Genomic DNA, 23283 nt, shown 5'->3' with positions numbered 1-23283 from the left:
TGCGGAGCTCTCTCTGCCCGCTCTCCCTGCCTCCCTCACGGTGCGGGGCTCTCGCTGCCCTCCCGCCCTCACGGTGCGGGGCCGGACGGGTCGGTATCGGGACGGTGTGGGAGCAGGAGCAGGGCAGTGATGGTTCTCCTGTGCTCCGCACCTCGAGTGCTGTGCCCGGCTCTGGGCTCAAATCAGGAAGGGCATTCAGGGAGTGGAGAGGGTCCAGAGAAGGGAATGGAGCTGGGGAATGGTCTGAAGGACATATCCTATACAGACTGGCCAAGGGAGCTGGGGGTGTTTAATCTGGGGAAAAGGAAGCCAGGGGGATCCATTTTCACCCTCTAAAACTCCCTCCTGACAGGAGGTTGTAGGCAGGTGTGGGCCGGCCTCTTCTCCCAGGCAATAAATGATAGGGCAGGATGACTTAAACTGTGCTGCGTAAGTTCAGGTTGGACATCAGGAAGAATTTCTTCCCAGAAAGGATGACTACATTGGAATGGGCTTCCTCAGAGAGGTGGTGGGATCACCATTCCCAGAGCTGTTAAGGAAAAAGACTAGATGTGACACTCAGTTGAGATGGGGATGCTGGGTCACAGGTTGGACTCGATGATCTCAGAGGACTTTTCCAAAAAACTGATTGTGTGGTTCTCCTGCTGGGCTTTGTCCAAACGTAGTGCCCTGCCCTCTGGAGTGGCCTGGACAGGGATCTGTGCTGTGTGAGACACTTATGCCAGAGAGAACAATGCTGTCACTAAAGCTGTTTCACACTATTCCACCCCAAATCACCTTGGCTACATTCTTGCCCTCCTGCCCAGACCCCTAATACAACAAATGGTAGAATTGTTAATGTGGCCCTGACAGGGCTTATGTTCAAAATCACTTGGTTTTTCTGCTTTTGGCACAACAACTTGCTCATGTATTCAATGTCTGTTTATTTCTCACCCAGACCTGAACCCATCAACCCAGAGCATTCAGAGACTTTACAGTATTGCAGTTATTCTTTACAGAACAGTCCCACTGGACCTCTAGTAGCAATAAATCCAGAACCACGTCCCATCTTTGGTGGTCTAAGTGTTCAGATCTGGGCTCCCCTCATGATGACAATGCTCCATGACAGCACAAATATGGCCATCTCCAAATTCCCAAACTCTTCCAGCAAGTACAACATTCTGCATAAAAATAAAATCCTAAAATCGGTTAAGGATCCATTTCAAACTGGTTTTGATGCCAAGTACAAAACACAATTCTTGGCTATGAACTGAACATTTTTCAGCTTCCAGGATGGTACCAAAAACAAAGGGTACTGCAAGGAAATTTCCAAGAGGAACACAGTGCTTCTCCAAAATACTGCAGGAGACACAGTAAAAAAACATCCCCTGCAGTCTCTATCTGTGGAGCTCTGTGGAAATGAGGAAGATAAAATATTCCAGTAGCAAAACTGCTAATTGCACAACGATTGGTGGGTTTAAAACTTTAAGAAATCAAAAATAAGCATTAGAAGTTTCAGTTCTGACTGAAAACACCTGCCACATAAACCACTGGCTCCAGATAGTAAGGAGAGGTGCTAATACACAACCTCCAAACACCCACACCCAGCAAGTGTCCCTGGGAACACCACACAGGCAGATCCTGTGTTATTTTACCATGCCAAACTTGTATCTTTGGCTTGTTCAAGGTGATTAACCATTATCCAGGCACCCTCAGCAGCAAAGCCTCCTGCTGAGCACTCCTTCAGCCTTCAGCAAGCATCCTTCTTGCGAGAGAAGTAAAAATCTATCCCTCTGTCCTTGTGCTGTGCTGGTCCCCTCTTGTTGCCCCTGGGATGGGGACTTCCTCCCTGTGGCAAATGACAAGGAATAGTGAGATATTTACTGATGCTGCAGAGTGGTCACAAAGCAGTGCTGATATCCAGGAGAATGTGCACATGGAACTTCTGCCTCCCAAGTTCACTCAAAAAGGCAGGAAGGCCTGACAGGCACTGCTCTAGGCTGGGATTTAGGAAAGCAGGGTTTCTGGTAAGGTGAGCTAGGAAAGCTGATCAAAATTGAACTTTTGTCTGACAGAGGAGGTTTTTGGCTTTAATTTCATCACTGCCTCAAACTGGTGTCTCACCAAGGTGCTCCTGCAGAGTCCTTTCTCTCATCCCAGGAGGTTACTAATCCAGGCCCTCCAACAGCATGGGTAAAGCAGAAGGCTTTGTTTCCACAAAACCTTCCACTCATGGCAAAGGAATCTGGCCTAAAAATTTGGTACTGCACCTTAGGATTAAAAACTGAAATGGTGGCACGTTTCATTCTTCACTGACTTGGTGCAGTCCCTAAATTTGAGCCTCCACAAAGTATCCTCACTCAGGAGGAGGCAGGGTGGATGTGTGGGGGAAAGGCAAAATGCTGAACACTTATACACAACCTTTGGTTATATCCATTTCCTTCCACACCCACATCCTCCCAGGCAGCAGATAAAAGCCTTGACATGCTGCAGGATCAACAACTCATTCTGCCCCCATTTTAAAGAGAAGATACACTCAAAAATCAAAGTGCAAGGAGCAGTCCCCATATTTACAGGTCTGGCTGACTCCAGTTTGGACACACTCAAGCAGAAGTTGGTTGTTCTTACTTCCACCTCCTGAACAGAAAGGACAGAACAATCCAGAAAAACTGAGGTGTTTCTCTTCTCTCCACCTGTATTGGAGGTGGTCACATCAGTGGAGGTCCTGGAGAAACCCTGTCCCTCTGGTGGGGCTGCCAGGGATGCTCAGAAGGACATGCTGTGGCTAAGCCCTGCTGCCTATACAAGGGACAAAGAAGCAGCAAAAATTTAAATCACAGAAAAATGAGGTTGGAAGAGACCTCTAAGATCATCAAGTCCAACCTATGCCCTAACACCTCACCTAGACTGTAGCACCAAGTGCCATGTCCAGTCTTTTTTTAAACACATCCAGAGATGGTGATTCTACCACCTCCCTGGGAAGAGCATCCCACTACTTTATTATTCTTTTGATGAAAAACTTCTTCCTAATATCCAACCTACACCTTCCCTGACATAGCTTGAGACTGGGAAGGTATAGGTTGGATATTAGGAAAAACTTCACCACAGTGGGTAGGACAGAGAGCTAAATAATCCTGGCTACACAGTCCCTGCTGTGATGCAATGTGAGCTTGCATTAAAAGAACTTTTTTCCCTTTAAACCTGAGAGAGAAGAGCAGAACTCAGAGTGATGCAGAGCAGCCCCTGGAGCCTCCCAGCCCATCCCAGCCCTCCCAGTACTCACAGGACTCTGGTGGATGTGTCGGCTCCACTCTGGGGCTGTCACCACGGGCTGTGGGTAGGTCTCACCCAGAGTTACTCCTGCCTGGGAGAGAGCAGCACTGCTCAGTGCCCAGGGGGTGTGGATGTCTGCTCCCTTTATGCCCTGCAGCTCTGGCACCCACAGCCTGACATAATCCCCCTGCAAACAGAACCAACAGGACAGGATCCATTCAGTGACAATCTCTAAGTGCTTCCCAGCAAGGCTCTTTCTCAATGGGCAAGAGAGCAGCCAGATTTCCAGGCATAGCCCCATTTGCTAAATCCTCCATCCAGAGTTAGTGCCTAAAGAGAGACCTGGAGCTCTTCTCCCATGCTCACACTGCAGGCACAGGAGGGAGGCAGAGGTTTTCATTTTCAGCACTGTTCATCTGTCCTGTTTAGGACATCCTGAAATGAAGTCACCCCCAAGAAGTTTCCTGTGACTGAAGGAAAATAGGATGGCTAGCTCAGCTGCACACTCTTGTACTCCTAATCTCTCCTATTAACTCTACTGTTGTGCCCTCTACTAGGACTAATTTCTGATTTCTTGTTAAATCTTGCCAGCTACAGTGCCAAAAGGCAACAGCACAGCCTGATGTGAAGCTAAGGAATAGTGTGGAAACAGGGAATGCAGTTTGGCTAAGCACATGGAAAGTATCAGTGCTACAATGCCCAATGGGCAGGAAGAATGAGATGTAGAACTTCATGATATTAGAAGGCTAATTAATTACTTTATTATACTAAAACTATATTACACTATATCACACTAACAAGAACTACCACCAACTAGAAAACCTGTGATTCTCTGCCTGAGTCCTGACACACACAGACACACACACACACACACACCACACACACGTGGATTCAATTAGTCAACAAATCCAAAACATCGTCATCAGAATCCAATCAAGCAATCACCTCAGGTAAACAATCTCCAGAACACATCCCACATGGGCACAAACACAGGAGCAGCAAATGAGATAAGAATTATTTTTAATATTCTTTTCTCTGCTTCTCTCTCAGCTTCTCTCAGGAAAATCCTGAGAAAGCTAAATCTCTCTCTGTTTAGAGGACATGTGAATACCACAAAAAAGGGCAATTTATCTGCAATTTCAGAGAGGACAGTCAGAGGAGTGATAGGTTTAATCTACTCTTCAGCACCTCTCAAGGAATGGTTCTGTCTCTCAGGTAACTCCTGAGTTCTCCAAGCAGCTGCTCCACGCTCAGGGAAGCATCTGTGTCATGTTCTGATGGGATGTGGCTGTGCTTGGAAGAAATGGTGATGAAACACTTGACACACTGACCAGGGAGGGTGTGGGGACATCCCTGGGGACAGCAGCAGGTTGTTAAATTACATTGTCCTGTACACACCAAGGAACCTGCCCGACTGCTGGCCAGGAGACACAAGAACTGGTTTTGCATCCACACAGCACATTGATCTCCTCTGCTCCCTGAAACAGCACGTGTCCTTGCCTGCCCTCACCCCTGCAAAGCAGCCACCCAAGACTCACATTCCCATCGTAATCCAGGCCTTGTTTGATCATGTTAAACTTCCTGTTCTCCCGTGGGTCGTTGCCAATGCCAGCGCTGTATAACCAGTTGCCATAATTGCTGCAAACATCATAATCCACCTTGAGAACAGAGGGAGAAAACTGTCAGAAGAGCTGGGCTGGCCCTTGGTCAATCTTCTCATCCATTCCTTAGCTCAGGGGGAAAATTCCTTGCATGGGATTCACTCCAGCCAGACTGGGGTGGTCAGAGCTCCCCCATGCTGGTACAGGCATCTGGCTCAGGAAAGGACCTGCATGGCTGCTTTTTAGCCTGGGATCAGCTTCCCAGACTACTTCAGATCATGATCCTTAGGTCAGAAAACACATAATACTCCAACTAAAGTCCTTCCCAGTTTACTTCCTTTTAAAGGAAAATCCTTCTCTTTCTGCCACAATTTGGCAGACTTCACAAGTAGCCACAGCATTTGAATGCTCATATTCCAAAACAAAGTATTCAAATATGAGAGAAAATTCTTTCTGACCAGTTACCCAGACACCACACATTGCCAAACCATCTCTGCTGATCCTACTAGGCAGTTTGGAGAGAAGTCTAACTCAGACTGTGCAGACAAACCACACAGTTTATATGAGGATGCAAACAATACAAACACTGCAGGTTTTCTCCCATTGTCAAGTTATTCCTTCTCTAAACAAATAAAAACTCTCAAGGATGCTTATATAAAATGGAGCAGGGCTTTTGAAACAAGCAGAAGATGATCCTATCTGAGCGCTCTTCAGCTGGGCAGGGTGGCTTAAATCCAACATCAGAAGTTTTCCAGTTGTAGGACAATCCAAACCCTGCTCAGGAGGGGAGTGGAAGTGATAGCAAGGAGGGTTTGGGATCTCTGAGCATTCCTAGGGATGTCTGTGCTGCAAAAGCAGCAGCTGTGACAAAAAGAGTTGGTTCAGTGCTGTTCTCTTCTCCCTTTACTGCAGCCACAACAGCAACCAGTCCACAGAGAGATGTTTCCAAGATCTCAGCCTCTCCTTGGAGTGAGGAGCTCAATGCTCCAGGATGGCAGAAGGCTCATGGAATGGGCTCGGCCAGGCTGCCCTTTCTCTGCAGAGCCAGTGAGTGCTGGGGTCAGGGTGAGCAGCCAGCTCTGCTCCCTGTGCACCAGGCTTCCCCTTCCCGGCTCACTTCCTCCAGCTGGTGAGATAAGGAGGGGAGAAAGATGCCATTGGAGGCCTGATTGTGTGATTAACACGCAGGAAAGCCTGTGTGGGAGGTGAGGGCAAATCCAAGGGGGCCTGGAGGAGGCAGGCTCATTTCCCCCTCAGCCTTGCCCCTTCCTGGCATTCTCTTCTGTTTGTTTCTCTGCCTTTCCTTGGGGCCTGACCCTGGGAATGAAATCGATGAAGTCAGAGCTGAGATATTCTCAGTTCAGGACACCAGTGGTCTCTGGCCTTTCCCCTGGCTCCAGCAGGCTGCAGAGAGCTCGTGCCTCAGTTTCTCTGCCTGTGTGCTGTGGATGGCACACACAAACACTTGGTGGGCCTTTGCTGGCAGTACTGGAGATGAAACAGGCATTGCTTTCCTTTTTTCAGAGGCAAGTGACACCAGTTTCAGTTCTGTACTGGCCTCTACCTTCTACAGGCATGTGTCCCCACCAAGCTGATGTCACCTCTGTGCTGCTCTGGGGATGCCACCAGAGCTGTGTGACACAAGATGGGACCAAAGAACACAAGGATCAGCCTGTGCCACACCAACTTACAGTGGCCATCAGCACCTGGGGCTTCCCTTGGTGAAAGGGTCAGTGCAGTGTTAAATTCTGCTTCAGCAAGGCTGGTATTCATGTCCTTAGGAATAAATACAGATAACACAGGCAGCATCTTTCTAGAGTGAGACCTTCCAGGTCTTCCTCACTTGTGCAATAGGACACACTTGTGGAAGGCTCTTGGTCTTATCTGGAAAAGCATCACTGCATGGAGCTCCCCAAACCCCCTTCTGGAGGATCCTGAAGCCCTGCACTGTGTTGTTGTCCAAGCCCACAGCTGCTCACAGCACTGGTATGGGAGAGCACCCCGATTTTCTTCCTGCAGCCAAAGCCATGTCAGAGCCCAGCTCCAAGGAAGTTTTAAAAAAAATACATTCACAAAAAAATCTCTTTTAACTGCAGATATTGGCAAGGCAACTGGGCTTTCTCTGCCCATCCAGCACTCCAAGTGAGTGGGAAGTTTTCTGATTTGCAGTTGCCTCCTGTATCCCACAGATAAGACCTTTAATGTGAGCCTGATGTGAATATTTGGCCTTTTTCAGTCAGTACCATGAGAATCCATGGGGACTGGGGTCAGAAAAGTGACCCAGCCATTTAACTGAGCTCACACAGCTGCTGATGGATATATGAAAGGAACTGGTGCTCCAGTTGGCAGGGAGGCCTGCAACAGTCCAGAATGAAGAAGGATGCCTCCAGCCAGGGTGGAGCTCAGTGGAAGCTGATCCAGCCATTGTCCCTGCTTGCCTGTGCTTGTCTAGCTGGCTCCCAGTCCACAGCCAGCAATGCACAGACACTGTGCCAGCACACACTGCTTTCCATGTTCTATTTCTGGGCTGCCCTCCTCCCCAGCCTCTGGGCTGAGCAAATCAGAGCATTGTCAACATAATTCATGTTTGAAAGTTTTGTCAAGTGCAACAGACCTCTGGCTAAAACCCTGCACAGGGGATCAAAGCTTACTGCAAACCTCCTAGCTGCATTTTTGTTGGTGGCAGCTCCAGTGTGGCAAAATTCGTTTTACTTAGGTGAGCTTTGGGAAGCTCACACCCTGCAAAAAGTATCTACAGTAAAAGTATCAGCCTGAAAATTATTCATCATCACCTGTACCCTTTCTTATAAATCAGGGCTGTCCTCCTGCCTGTCATTAAACTCATTAAAGGGCCCAGTCTTACCAGCAGGTATTCAAACCATTCTGCCCCCATCCTCCAGTCCAGCCCCAGGTCCTTGGTGAGGAAGCTGGCGACGTTCTGCCGCCCTCTGTTCGACATGAAGCCCGTGGCACTCAGCTCCCTCATGTTGGCATCCACAAAAGGAACCCCAGTTCTGCCCTCTGCAGAGACAAAATACAGCACTGGGGTATCAGGATGCTTTTGGGCACTCATAAACCAGCCTGTGCTCATGTATTCACAGCCATTTCCACAACAGTGCCAGGGCACAGCAGCAGGGAGAGATTTCAGTGTGGTTTAGCTGGAGTGCGGCCACTAAGATGCACTGGAAATTAAATTAATACTGAAAATTAATCTGGGGAGTTAAGTTTTGGCAAGAAGAAAAAAGACAAGTACAGAAAAATCTCGGACTGGAAAAACAATCAGGTGGGTTGCAGGGAATTTTGCAGAGTAAAATAAATATGCAGACAATAGTGAGATGGGCCAAGAACAGAAAGATTCTTGACAGGATGTACTGGACAAATCCCCCAGGGTTAGTACCTGAAAAGGAGAGTTTGTCTGTTGTTAAGGAAAAGATTTACTGTGCCTGGATGATTTATTTTATCCTGTGTGCAAATGGGTACACGTGGCATTAACACAAGATACAGAGGTGGGTACTGCACTGATTCTAACACTTTAATCTGTTTGTCCCTCCAAGTCTTGAGATATTATGCCTGCTATTCATGTTACAGCAACAAAGTTGTAACAGCTCAAGAAAAAGCTGTGGGATTACTAAACATGACTTAGACTTAGTCTAAATCTGTTTTAACCTTGTAATCAAAAGCAAACAGAACCAAACATAGCAGGCATGGCAAGCTAATATTGATAAGAAGGGCTGGTCAGCCTCTGTGTGACTAAACAGAAGGGAACAGCAGGTCACAAACACTCCCTCCTGGGCAGCAAAATCTCCCTGCAGTGCACCTCACAAAGCAGGGTCACCCTGTGGGCTGCTCAGTGTCAGTCTGGGAAGGGAAGCCACACACATTCATACCCTGGTGATGCCAGTTTGAATGCCAGCCCTGGCCATGCTGGCAGCTCCCCTACAGAGACCTGATCAGGGTTAGGGCACTGTGAGCCCCAACAGACAGCTGGAGAGCAAAACACAGCCAGCCAAACCTGAGGTTCCTACTGACCTTTCCAACAGCTGAAGAGCTGAAGGTCCTTCTTCCAGGGGATCTCTTTACTTTGAAGCCCTGTGGAGGAAAATAATGACCTGCTGATGGAGAAATACTGACACAGGCAGTTACTCAGACCACAGCACAGCCAGGGGAGCTTGGTTGACACAAGGAGTGAGGGTGAAGCCTCTCAGTGCCATCACAAACAAACCTTCTGCACAGGTTTAGAGATGATCCATTCCCCCTCTCCAGTGTTGCAAAGGGGTGTCTTTTGCACACAGAGAGTGCTCAAGCCCTATTAGATATTGTTTATTTGTTTTGCTGATGTTTGCTTTTCTTTCCTTTTTTAATTAAAAATGACTCAGACCTCACAAGTGGAGATGTGCTCTGGCCCATGCTGTTATTTTCTTTTTCAGCTTTACTCCAGGACAAAGTTTATGTGAAATCTGTTTCTGTAGCAGGTACTACACCCAGAATTACCTGGCAGAAGCCTCAGGTAACACTTTGCCCCTGCAAATGGAATAGGAACAGATGAGAGGAATGATTTCATGTTTGCAGGATGCAGTGGCAATTACAGCCTTCTGTGCAATGCAGCAGAGGCAGCAGGGACAACTCAGTTCTAGCTACAAACATTCCAGATCAGGCCCCCACTGGCACCCAGTGCCATCAGAACAGCCACACAGGCCTGGCAGATGCGACACAGACCCTGAGGGAGATGTGTCCCTCTGGATGCCAGGCAGGCTGCCCTGGAGCATCTGAGCCAGGGCTGCATCCCCTGCAGAGCAGCTCCCCCAGCACAGACATCACCTGCAGGGTCTCCTGACACAGGGACTGGGTATTTGTTGTGTACTGAGTGCTCAGATCCCATTTCACAGGCACACTCCTGTCACTGGGGCTGGAGCCAGATCTCAGTCTGATTCCTATGTAGTGCAGTATCTGGTTTCTTGGGATTCACCCTGCTGGGTCAGTTCCTGCTCTGCCCCAGGTCCTCTGGAGAACCCAGGCAAGCCTGAGGCCTGGATTCTGCTGAAAGGAGGAATGTGTCTGGAAACAGCATCTTCACTCTCCTTGTGCTGCTGTTTCCCACAAATAATACTAAAAAATAATACTAGAAAATAATACTGTCAATAATACTCCCTGCACCTAATCAGATTTGAGGATCAGTGTCCAGCGCCGTGGTGCTGAGGCACTTCTGTGCTAACAGAGAGTTCCCAGCAGCACCCCAGGGTGGTGACACAAGCACCATGAGAAGAACACTTGTACAACTTAATGCCAACAGCTATTGTATTTGTTGGGAATGCCCCAGTGAAGGCAGGAGTGATGAATCTGACTCCATGTTCTCAGAAGGCTAATTTATTACTTTATGATACTATATTATATTAAAGAATACTATAATAACTATACTAAAGAATACAGAAAGGATACTTACTAAATGCTATAAAGATAATAATGAAAACTCGTGACTCTTTCTAGAGTCCTGACACAGCTTGGCCCTGACTGGCCAAAGAGTGAAAACAACTCACAGCAGAATCCAATGGAACAATCACCTGTGGGTAAACAATCTCCAAACACATTCCATATGAGCACAACACAGGAGAAGCAAATGAGATAAGAATTGTTTTCCTTTTCTCTGAGCTCCTCAGCTTCCCAGGAAAAAATCCTGGGTGAAGGGATTTTTCAGAGAATGTGAATGCTACAAACAGGCTCTTCTCTTACTTTCCCTGTTGCAAGAGAGGACCTGACCCTCCTAAATGTGGTGATCCATACACACCTCTTAATGAGAAAATCCTTCTGCCATACTTCAGGGCTACAAACCGAAAGTAATCCCTCCACAGCAGTTCAAACAGGACCCTGAAACACAAAACCATCTCAGTATTTCACTATAGCTCAGCTTTGATAACTGAACAAGGATTTTCCTTCCATACAACCCACCATTAACACTGTGGAGTTTATTCACAACAAGGTTATTGTAACAGGATATCCCCTGTGGCAGGGAGAAATGATGATAATATAGTGTATATATATACACTTTTTATATATATAGTATGTATATATAATATATATAGTATATGTATATATAGTGTATATATATATATACTTTATTATACTATATTCTATATATATATTATTCTATACTGTATTACACTATATTACATTACATCTAAACTGAATCTGCCAAGCACTCCACTCTGCACACACTGCCCAGAATCTCGTGACTGTCACTGACAGTCCCAACTCACACACACACACCTGGCCCTGACAGGCCATGGAACAAAGCACCATCACTCTGGGTAAACAGTCTCCACATTGCATTCTACTTTGGCACAAACACAGGCACAGCAAATGATAAGAATTGTTTTTCCTTTCTCTGAGGTTCAGAGAATGTGAAACCCAGAAATGTTCTTGGGAAGAACTGTGCCTTGCTTTTCGCTGGGAAGAGAAATGTGGTGACACAAGGGATTTCAGGGATCTTCCCTGTGACAGCAGTTCTCTCCCCAAGCCTGTTTGCCTGGCTTACAGGGAAAGCAAACTGCATGAATCACTTGGGAAGCTTTCCTTAGCTCACGTGCAGGAGCAGTTTCAGGAAACATGTTCCTCCTCCATCCCTGCTGGGGTGTAATTCTCCCCAGAGCAGGGCGAGGGCCTGACTGAGCTTCACACTTCCACAGGAACGAGCACATCAGCACATTCCTGAGAGCTTTGTGTTGATCTATTTGTGTTGATTTAAGCAATTACCTTGGCAAGGGACTCTAAGACACCTTTCAAAACTGGTTTACAGTGCTCCAGCCCATTAGATCAGGTGCTAGGCCCGTGGAAAAAAAGGACAGTTTTATATAACATCTTCTATATAAAAAGAGCTTCTTATAAAATGATGGCACATCAACCTCAGAAACCTGCTTCAACTCTATGCCATATGGGAAGCTCTCTGCTCAGCTGATTTTTAGGCTGACAAGATCCTTCTGGATAATCTGGTTACAGAACAGAATCACAGAATTAGGGAATCAGTTAGGGTGGAAAAGACCTCTGAGACCATCCAGGCCCATCTCTGACCAAACACCACGGTGTCAACCAGACCATGGCACCAAATCCAGTCTTTCCTTAAATACCTGCAGGGACTCCACCACTTCCCTGGGAAATCCACTCCCATGTCTAATCATCCTTTCAGAGAAGAAATTCCTCCTAAAGTCCAACATGAACAGGACACTGTCCAAATCCTAAAAAACAGTGTCATAACACTGAGGTTCAATGTGCAGCCACCATGACCTGTACTTCATTGTACAATTGACTTCCTGGGAGCTTGACAGCTTCATTTTTGTAATTACTGAACACTTTAAAATGCTAAAATCACCATGGCATGCCAGCTGTCAGCAGGCTGGCTGACTGTAAGATGGAAAACAGGAGTATGTTCATTTCTTGAAATCTTTCCTCTCTTAACTGTCTTTGAAGTAAAAAAAAAAAAAACCCAAACATACACTTCATGGGTGTTGATATTTTATCTGTAATTTGAATTTTAATGAAACTGAGCATTTTGGCCAGAATGGCTGGCAGTGTTCTGCCTGTTCCTCACCAACCACTGTGCTGTTTGACATGTTGCAAATGTCACAAACCAAAATGAATATTTAGTTTTAGAGTTTGCACAGACGTTATAGTTTGGGATTTTTCCCATCCAGGTCTAGTGTCAGGCCAGGCTCTACCTGTTTCTACCATGACCCTGTTTCATTATCAGAGCTCCAGGTGTCGCAGACATTTTTTCATAGAAATCCTTTCTTTGGGATTTGTTCATCTTCTGGGAAGCTGAGGCCCCAGAAGAAGAATGTAAACAATTGTTATCGGCTGGTGTGGAATGCAACAGGTGCAGCGGTGATTGGGCTTCTGTGAGTGTTTGGATTTGCTGACCACTCACAGAAAGAGTTTGTCCTTGCTTTCTGCTGGACACAGAACTTTGTTATTCTTCTTTTCTATGCTATTCTTAGCTTAGCAGCCTCTGCAACTTCTCTCCTTATTCTTTTTAGTATAGTTATAATGTATTATATATCATATATCAATAAATCTAGCCTTCTGATCATCAAACAAGATTCTCATCCTTCTCTCACCCTGGAAGACCTCATCAGGTCGCTGTAATACTCCAGGTTCTGATTCACAGTGTCTGGGCAGAGCTGAACAAGTTCAAGGCCAGCCCAGGGAAGGATGAACTGAGAGGTGAGGAAGAGCATGGGTGACAGGAGGGGATGAATTAAACCCAGATCCCAGCGCCCTCTTCCCCTCTGCTCTGATGTGGTGGTCATGGACAGGCAGCTGAGCAAACACAGGGCCACTTGCTGGACTTGTGGCCATGGGACCTTCAAACACCATGAGATTTACACAAATCACAGTCACTGAGACTTTTGGGCTCATTTCCTCACTCTGAGAAACCCTTTGGCTTTTATTTGTAAATATTCCTCCTTCTCATTCAGCCCATAAGAACACAGAGATGGATGGTGCTGATTTGCTGAGATTATGTTCAAAAATCATGAACCAAGATTTCCCAGCAATAATAATGACAACTGGCATTCATAATCTTTACTTACAAAGTATCACCTGAAGCCCCTGGGTGTCAAAGACAGACTAATAAATCTGTACTGAAAGAGAACTACAGTGCAACCCAGAGGAACCAGCCAGCAGGCACAGGAAAAACAAGCATTAATTACAAAGAGTTAACAAATCACTCTCCTGTGCATGAAATACCAGGTTCCTTTTCAGAGGAAACAAGCCATGCTGATGGTGCAAAGACATACCAGTATGTGCTCTGATTTGCTGTTCTCTCTCTCTCATACTTCTGGATCTGCTCATAGATGTATCGAGGCGAGATGCAGCCCAGTGCCAGCCTGAAAGCAGAGGAATGATGTCCTGAATGCCACACAGCACTGACAGCTTGGTGTCAGCTCAGAGGGAGCAGAGGGGCAGTTTTGTGCCTAAAGTTGTTGTCTAAAAATTTTGTTCAGCTTGCAGTGCTGCCCCTGACTTCCTAAATGGCTTTAGTCAAGTTGTAACTTCTCTGCAACTCTTCAAGAGAGAGAATTCCCTTCCAAGAATTAAGATCCTCTCCTTCCTGGAGTATGACTCTTACAGGAGTGTCCAAGCTATGGAGATAAATCATTTCAAGCTATGGAGATAAATCACTTTGCTCAAGTTTGACAAGTTTTGCCTAAATGATTTAACAAACCCAATGACACACCCAGAAAAGAATCTCAAATGTCAACCTCTGCCTCACATGTTCTACCTGCCCTTTTGCCACAAACCCCCTGATCCTATGCCCAGGGCTCCTTTTCCTGCAGAACCTCAGTGGCTCATTTGAGCAACCACACAAGGTTAAGTGACTGCTGAAAATCTGAGCCCTGGCAGGAAAACTAGGGAATAAAAGTCTGCTCTGGCATTTCAACCCCCTGGGCTCTTCCATTTGTTCCAAATCAGCGCTGTTGCAAGACAGGAAAGAACTTGCAGACTCCAACCCCATCATACAGGGTGATCAAGAACAGATTTTACCTTGCTTTTCCTAGAAATGCATTTTACTGCCATTTCCACCACAGCTTGTGGAAACACTGGATGTTCTAATGAATTGTGGAAAACAGAAAGAAAGACTTTGAGGAGTTTTCCTTTATTTGCTGACCAGCTCTAAAGGCCAACATGATATGGGAATGACTGGCTGCAACCTGAACTGCTCTGATGTTGATTATGTGACAGAGGGACATTTTGGGGCAGGCAGATCAGAACTGTTTGCTCTGAGCAAATGGCCAGCTTGGAAAAATTCAGGTGGAGACCACAAATAACAAACTTCCACAGAGCCAGCAGTCCTGGGATCCCAAAGTGCCACCAGATGGAGCCATCCACTGCAACCATCACAGCACAAAGCTCAGAAACGAAATCCCAACCTGTAACAGCCTCTGAAATTTGCTTCTCATTGCAATTCTGTTGGGAGAATCCAGATGCTCTCAGTTTAGGCTGAACTGGGCTCTGCTGCTGCTTCAGTTCCAATCTGGAATTAACTCTGCCTCTTCCAGCACCAGGGACTAAAGCCCCTAATTAAAAATCAAAATATTTACCCACACAAAAGATCTTTTCCTACAGGAATAATCAGAAGTGTCTCTTCACTCTGCAGAATGGCAGTGAGGTGGGGTGACCTGCCCCAAACTATTCAGGGAACCAGTATTAGGCTGAAGCTGTGCTGCCTCCCTGCCTTTCCCTTCCCACACAAAGCAGCAAGAAGGCAAATGGTGAGTCCCTCCTGCTCCCTGTCCCCTCCGTGCTCCCAGCACAGTTCTGCCTCACTGCAGCAGTTCCAGGGAAGTGCAGCCTCAGAGCTGCTCTACCACCATAAAAAGGGCCAAAGGAACCACACCTAGACCCCTACCCATGCCCAGCAGCACTCAGCAGACAGGTAACACCTGTTTGGGATGGAAGCAGAAAAGGATTTTCCAGTCTCAACAAAAATCTTTACCATGGTGCCAATTTTGTGGAGTAATCCATCCCCACCAGCCCATTCCGAGTCTCCTTGTAAGAAGCAACCAGATTCTGTGAGAGCAAAAGAACAAAAGGTTTCAATACTTCACAAGCAACCTGCTAAATGTTCTTTCCTTCTGCAGCCAGAGCAATCTGGCAGGGCTGGGCTCCCTCTCACGGCTGCCTGCAAGGATTGCACAGCTGCCAATTCCTGCCCCCAGCACACAGGCAGGAATCAGGCCAGCAATTTCATTCCAGCTCTGGGGTGTGTCACAAGCTGTGCTCCCTGCTCCAGCCTACAGCACCTTTCTATCCACAAGCACTGTGCACCTGGCTGTGCTGCTCCCTGCCCAGCCCCACCTGATTCTGCATCAGAAACCCACTGAAAAGCACCAGTGGAACTGGGAGCCTTGTGGCTGCTTGTTTGGGGGTTATAAAACCAGTGGGACTGTCACTCTTACAATAAAAAGTTTTTATTTTTTGTGTTTTCTACCTTGTATACTCTTAATAAAGTGTAATTTTAAGTCATTAACTACATTACAATAATTTATTATATTTACTGGTGCAAAACAGTTAGTGTTAATATAATTAGTAAAAGTTTTACAAAAATTTAATAAACCACATATACAGATCTACTTATACACATAGCCTAGCTTACAAAAAATTTTATGTATCTTTCCTAATCTAGTCTCATGCTAACAACCTTGTATTTTTCATTGCTATAGATACATTCAAAAATCAATTGTTATTTCTTCTATTAACTCAACTTCACTTACAAACCAACTATGAAACCCCTCCACATGTGATAGCCCCCAGCACTCAGCTGCAGGAACTCTGACCACTGTTGTTTCTGTGCCCCACACATTTACAGCAGGAGGCAGATCTTCCATGTTCTGAGCACTCCATGGACAATGCAGAGGACATAGGGAAGACCAATCTCTCCTTGATCACCTTCACTGCACAGGTTACAACTGCTAAAGGGCTGTTGTAGCTCAATATTTGCATTACAAAGAAAGAAGGAACAGGTTTTCCAGCTCTGATTATATAAATGCTCGACCAAGAGCAAAAGCTATGCCCACTTGTACTAATTTTGGTTGGGATGGAGTTAATTTTCTCCATTGCAGCTAATCTGGGGTTGTTTTGGATTTGTGCTGAAAACAGTGCAGAGAGCACACCAATGTTTGGCTTTCTGCTGAGCAGAGCTCACACAGCCTCAAGGCCTTTTCTGCTTCTCTCACCACCCCACCCTTAATAGGCTGGGGGTGCACAAGGATTTGGAAGAGGACACAGCTGGGACAGCCGACCCCAGCTGACCCAAGGGTGTTTTAGACCATATGATGTCATGCTCAGCACATAAAGCTGGAAGTCAGGATGTTTGGAGTGATGCCATCTGTCTTCCAAAGTAACTGTGATGGAGCCCTGATTTCCTGGGGATGGCTGAACACCTGCCCACCGGTGGGAAGAATTAAATGAATCCTCACCTTGCTTTGCCTGTGCACACAGCTTTTGCTTTCCCTATTAAATGGTCTTGAACTCAACATTACAGTGACTTTTCTCACTTTAATCCTTCTGAATCTCTCCTCCATCTCACTGGCAGGAACTGAGGGAGCAGCTGCTGTAGGGGTGAGCTGCCTTTTGGGCTTAAACCAGGACAATGCTTCCCAAAAGCAAAGGAATGCAGGAATTTGGGAAACACAGCTGAAGGATGCCCTGGGGGCTGTCCCACACCACACTTTTAACCCATCTCAGCTGGAGAGGTGCTCCCTCCCTTTATCCAGAAAACTGCTTGGGGTCTGATGCTGCTGGAAATCAGCATATCTACCTTTGAATTCAGACATGGCAAATTTCAGACAGCTCCTCAAACTAGACCAGAAAGAAGTTAAAAAACTGACAAAATGCAGGCAGCAGGAGCTTCACTCCACCAAAGTAAGGAAACAAATAGTAGCTGTCATTATTGGCTACAAGATTTTAAACCAGACTACAGAAACCTCCTATTATTTATAACAGCAGGCAGAACTTGGGTCAGCTGCTCCTCACCCCAGTTGCAATTCCAGCTCTTCAGGCCACTTTTAACTCCTCCAAAACAGAGGAACTACATTGCTGATGATGTGGGACATTAGCATAGAAGGAACAAATCAAGGTAAAGCAGCTAAAAAATTTCGTCCCCAGTCCCAGAAGTTAATGGAAAAAATACTTGAGAGAGATGGCCAGTAAACTATTGGTTACATTCCCTAGTCCCAGATGACTTCTTTTTGGTCTAGTTTAGTCTCTATGAAAAACTGAAATAATGCTAATTCCCTCCTTGGTCAAGTTTTATATGGGAGCTGAGGAAATATTATTAGGAAGTGAAATTGCAGCCTCACCCACTTGCACAGCCATGTGTACAAGGGGGAGGATGTAGGCAAGGAAATGTAAGAGTTACCGTGTCCCAAAAATAATATTGCAGCCTCATCAAAGCCTGGGTCTCTCCTCCACTGCAGGGAAAGGCTGTTCTGGGATCAGTCACAGGATCTGCCACAGAAAACACCAACACCTTGTTACCCCCTGGGAAATTATCTCAAGGCAGGGAGCTTAAAATCCAGGGATGCTCAGCAGTGGGGATGTCTGCTGAAAGGGCATAAAAGATTGTGTGGTTTTCCTTTAAAATAAAGGGTCATATCAAACATATTAAAAATCACTAAGGATGTTTCCTACCCAGCTGCAGGGTAGGAAATTCCCATACAGGGATTTTACCTGTGTTTGCAGAGTGAACTGAGGCTTAAGGACAGTTTGAAGGGCAACCTCTGCCTGTGTTTTGGTTCTCAGCAAGAGACATATCACAGAATCACAGAATGGTTTGGGTTGGAAGGGACATTAAATCTCATCCAGATCCAACCTCCTGCCATGGACAGGGACACCTTCCACTATCGCAGGTTGCTCCAAGCCCTGTTCAGCCTGGCCTTGCACACCTCCACGGATGGCACATCCACAGCTGCTCTGGGCACCCTGTGCCAGGGTCACACCACCCTCACAGGGAAGAATTTCTTCCTCTCATCTAATCTAAATCTACTCTCTTTTAATTTGAAGACAAATATCTGCCTAACCCTGCAACTAAAGACAGATGCTTCTACAGCACCTCCCACACTGAAAAGGCCATGATAATCCAACCACCCTTAGGGACTACATTTCATGTATCTCTCAGGCACTAGCTGCCTCTGCATTTTTACAAAAATATATTTTTTCTGTGACAGAATATAATATGCACTGCAAGGTGTTTGGTTTAGGTACCTGATTCAGCCTGGCTGAACATCTGGGAATCTGGAGCAGCAGGAAATTATTCACTTTGTAAGCCACATTTTTCAAAACAGACCTAAGCAGGATATTTTTTAAGGACAGAATCTAAGTAAGATTTCATTAGAACAACTTCCAAATTAAGTTTCCTCACCCTTCTGCCCGAAATCCTCCATTGTAGGGATGCTCCCCTCTTGCAGCCCTGGAGCCAGGGGCTTTAGCTGATCCGGCATCCGCAGGGTTGGCCGGACCCTGGCCCCCGGATTCCAGAGCTTTTCTGAAGTGGGTGTAGACATCAGGCAACCTGCAGAGATGGGAGCAGCCAGGTCACTGCCCTGCACCCCCACACACCACACACCCCCTCCTCAGGAGCAGGATCAGCATTCCAGGCTGTCCTCTCACCTTTGTGATGCCCCTTTGAACACTGCCAGGCACAACAGGGAGATGCCCCCGGGGATAACAGCCACCAATTTCTTTCTGCTTCTGATGCAAATTGTGCCTTTTCAATTTAAGGTGTGCCCTGGTGGGGAAATCCGTGAGAGCCAGATTTATCTCACCTAACTTCTGATTAATACAGCTGATGTCAGTGTAAAAATCTACATCCTCCTGGTGCCTTTTCAGCCAAAGGAGAAAAACAGGCATTTTCATGGCCTGACTTGCCTGCCCTTATTATACACATTTTCTACAGAATACCATGAATCACTCAACTCCATCCACCACACTTCAGGTGACTACTGAGGGAGCAGTGAAGAGTACACACACATCAAGGAGGGGTTGGAAGTAAATAATCTCTTAAGTCCCTTCCAACCCAAACCATTTAATGGTTCTATAAAGTTGCTTCAGGTGAAGTTTAGATTGGATATTAGGAAAAGTTTCTTCACAGAAAGGGTGGTCAGGCTAGAACAAGCTGTCCAGGGAAGTGGTGGAGTCACTGTCCCTAGAGGATTTAAAAGATGTGCAGATGTGGCATTGAAGGACATGGTTTACTGGTGGGCTTGGCTTAGTTAATGGTTTGATTTGATGATCTTAAAGGTCTTTTTCAGCCCCTTAAAGAATGGTCACACACATTGGCTTTATACATACAGAAGCATAAATCCTACAGGTGCAGAGGGCTGAATGTGTTGCTTCCCCATTGTGTTCCTGAGCACAACAGCACTGCCCCATAAAAGTAGAAATAGATGGAATAATAGGTCCTTTCTCTGTGGGACCAGAGGACTGGGAGCCCTCCTGAGTGAGAAACACAAGGGACAGTGGAGGGGTGATAGCACAGAGCAGCCCACCTGTCAATAGGCCTGAAGGGGAGGTCATCCCGATGATACAGCGTGGAGCCCCAAAACGTCTGAACCTTCACCCCGTGCTGCCCACACACCTGGCACAGCCCCTTCTCCACATCCAGCTCCTCCTGCGTGGCCTAGGGAGAACAAAAGAATGAGGCCAGGGCTGCACAAATGCAGCTCAACATGCACAAACACTCTGGTCTTGCCCTCCTCATGCTTCTGCACATCACCTTCCTCCCTCTGCCCCATCGAGGACTCCCACGCCGGGAATCCCCATCCCAGGAACTACCCAAGGTTAACAACACCACAGCCAAGAAAGGCTCTGAACACACAGGATCTGCATCACCACTCGGTCGTGGAAGAAACCTTCATAGCATGATTTTATCTTTTAACTGTGTCACTGGAGTATTTCCCTTACCTCTTCATGGAAAACCACAGCAGTGACAGAGCCCAGCTGAGTAATCAGATCACAGACCACATCTTCTGGCTTCCCCTTCCTCACAACCAGGGTACTAAAATACAAAATACTGCCCTGAAATAGGTTTGATGTTATTGTTATTTATGTGCACAAGAGGTCATCATCCCAGCCCAGGCTCATGTCCTAGTTTTCTATGGAGCACAAACTGTGTGTGGGGGCAGACAGACAGGATTTGACCAGCCTGCATTTTTTAGGAGCCCCTGAACACAGTCTGTAAGCCTCTGGGGCTTAGTTTGTGTCAAACACATTTCTGCCACTCTGGATGCCTTGGAAAGGATGACTGGGCACAAAGCCAGGCTGTTACCTAAAAGTGAATCTGTTTATCCTCACACGCTAAAGGGATTCAAGGACTTGCTGATCCACCTTGTCCAAGTTTCTCAGAGAGGTTGTTCTATCCCTGGAAATATTCAAGATAAGGCTGAACAGGGCTCTGAACCTGATCTGGCTGAAGATGTCCCTTGCTCATTGAATGGGTTTGGACTAGATGGCCTTTAAAGTTCCCTTCCAACCTAAACTATTCTATGACTCCGTGATATTTTGCTCTGCAAAGCCAGATATTATGTGGTGGATTCCTCAGGCCCTGGTCTACCCCAATTATGGTTCTAAAGGCACCATAAACAAGGATATCTGAGTCTAGAGCCTGGGTTTAGCAGGACAGAACATAAGGAAATGTAACTCTCCAGTCTCAGAGGCCAGGCTCCATGCTGGTCTGTCTCAAGCCAGTTCCCAAGGAAAGCTCTCCAGGGACAAGGAAGGCTCCTGGCCACAGTGGCTACTGTAACTGCCCACATCTCAAAATTCTGCTGTTCCTGTTTCCCACTGTCAGCACTCCGGACAAAGCACTCAAAGCTGACACTCATCACCTCCGGGGTATCTGAGAAACAAAACCCACGTGGCACAGAGCCTGGATGGCTTTGTCCCCCTGCAGGTGACCACAACAGGGGCTACACAGGGGACCCTGCTGTATCTAACACAGCTGTGGCTCTCTGAAATATCTCTGAAATCCGCCACCACCCGAGCCCAGAGCACATGATCCGAGTGACAGCACAGGTATGTGTTGAAAAAGAAAAGGAGAATAGAAATGCATTATTTGCACGGTGCTTTCTCAACTACCTTCCCTTTTTCTTGAGTGTTTCCCTCAGATCCTTCACACTTTCCAGCAAAAACCTGAGCCTGTGTGGCCCCGTTTTGGGCCAGCTGTAGCAGTGGGTGCCCAGGTAGTGCCGCGGGTCGAAGCAGTACAGGGGAACCACAAAATCAGCGTTGTGCTGAGCCCAGTGCAGCACCTGGAAACACAGAGCGGGCCGTGAGAGCGGCCGGGGCGGGATGGGGGACAATCCCTCCCCATCCTGCCCCAAACACCGGCGCTGTCCCTGCCCCAACCCGCGGCGCTCCTACCTGGTTATCGTGGGCGCGCAGGTCGCAGCGCAGCACGCAGATGGCCGTGCCCGCTGTCCCCGACATGTTCCCTCCGTGCGGCCTCTCCCACCTCACCCGGGCCGGCTCCGTGCCCCTCTGCCCGGCCCCTCATCCCGCCCTGCCGGGGAGGAGCCGTCCTGCTCCGATCCCCGTGTCCGCCCCCAGCGCATCCCGAGGGACCGGCACGTCCCGTCCCGCATCCCTGCGGGGCAGCGGCGAGCTCGCTTCCCTCGCTCCCTGTGGCTCAGCACATGTATTTTCACATATATATGAAAATATATATCTGAATATATGTTTTCGCATATATATGAAAATATATATTCATATATATGAATATAAGTATGAAAATATATATGAATATATATGATATATATAATATATACGATATATATAATATTATATATATCATATATATGAGATAGACATATACTATATAATATCTACTACATACTATATCCTACATAATATATCCTACATAATATATACTATATAATATATAATATATTATATATTATATATACTATATAATATATACGTATACTATATACGTATACGAATATGTATATGTATATGCCTGCCCCGGCTGGTCGCTCTTATTGCTGGGTGTTGTTTTCTTTTTTAACCTCCTGATCTTTTAAAATCTCTTTATCTGTGAAAAAGCCATGTTATGATTGGCTTTTTGCAAATATTAAAATGAACATTATATGTGGTGAGTTAGAAAGTAATAATGTATTAATTGTCTTAAGCAGTGTGTTAATTGTCTTAAGTAGACTGTTAATATTTAACACACTACTTAAGAGAATGAATACATTATTAGTTATTACAAAAAATATCACCTATTTTTTTAGATGATATTAAAATAGAAAAATAAATTAAAGCATTAAAATATAAACTATGCTATGCAGGATACTTTTTTTTAAAGAAAAGACTCGCAGCCACAGGACACCTAAATCTGTCAGAGAAAAAGAATTTATTGCCCCATTATCAGAAGAAACAAACTTCTTCCCACCTTGAAGGCACTGTTAGGATTCAGAGGAAGAAGTTGACAATGACCAGACAGAATCTTGTGTTTGAATGGAATTTATGCATCATGTATGAGATGTATGAATATGCAACAGGTTATTGCTTTTAAGGGTTAATCCTCTGTTAACGTGGGGCCTTTTTCAGGCTTGTGCTGCCCATAAAAAGGTACCCAGACATCTGTGACTCTTTGTTTCTGTTGTCTCATATTGTCCTAATTCAAATTGTCCAAATTATTATTACTCTGATTGTATTACAATTTTATAACCATTTTATTACTATTAAACTTTTATAATTTTAAAACACGTGACTGGCGTTTTTCACATTATCTTTCACACAACAGCATCAGGGAACCGCTGGCCCCGCTGTGCTGAGGCTCAGCCACGGTGTCAGCGACCCTGTGCCACACCGAGCCTCGCCCTGCTCTGACAGTGTTGATCCTTTAAATGGCACCGCTGAGATGTGATGGCCACCAGCA

General features: G+C 46.2%; 1 protein-coding gene across 1 annotated transcript; it reads right to left on the bottom strand.

Moving 5' to 3' along the window:
* Window positions 1-1729: 1729 nt before the first annotated feature.
* LOC128935556 (cryptochrome DASH-like) lies at window positions 1730-21830 on the bottom strand. The gene is given in 15 exon segments (XM_054273974.1): window positions 1730-1828; window positions 3263-3439; window positions 4791-4910; window positions 7717-7874; window positions 8883-8942; window positions 10636-10715; window positions 13640-13729; window positions 15340-15413; window positions 17764-17852; window positions 18766-18871; window positions 18873-18915; window positions 19892-20022; window positions 20307-20400; window positions 21480-21652; window positions 21765-21830. Coding segments are annotated over 15 exon segments (1560 nt in total).
* Window positions 21831-23283: the final 1453 nt, after the last annotated feature.

This window comes from Melozone crissalis, unplaced genomic scaffold, assembly GCF_028551555.1.
Source record: "Melozone crissalis strain CALT ecotype California unplaced genomic scaffold, PUWL_Pcris_2 ptg000016l_1, whole genome shotgun sequence".
NCBI classification, from domain to species: Eukaryota; Metazoa; Chordata; class Aves; order Passeriformes; family Passerellidae; genus Melozone; species Melozone crissalis.
The sequence above is the reverse complement of the archived record's forward strand: the minus strand, read 5'-3'. Positions and strand labels throughout refer to the sequence as shown.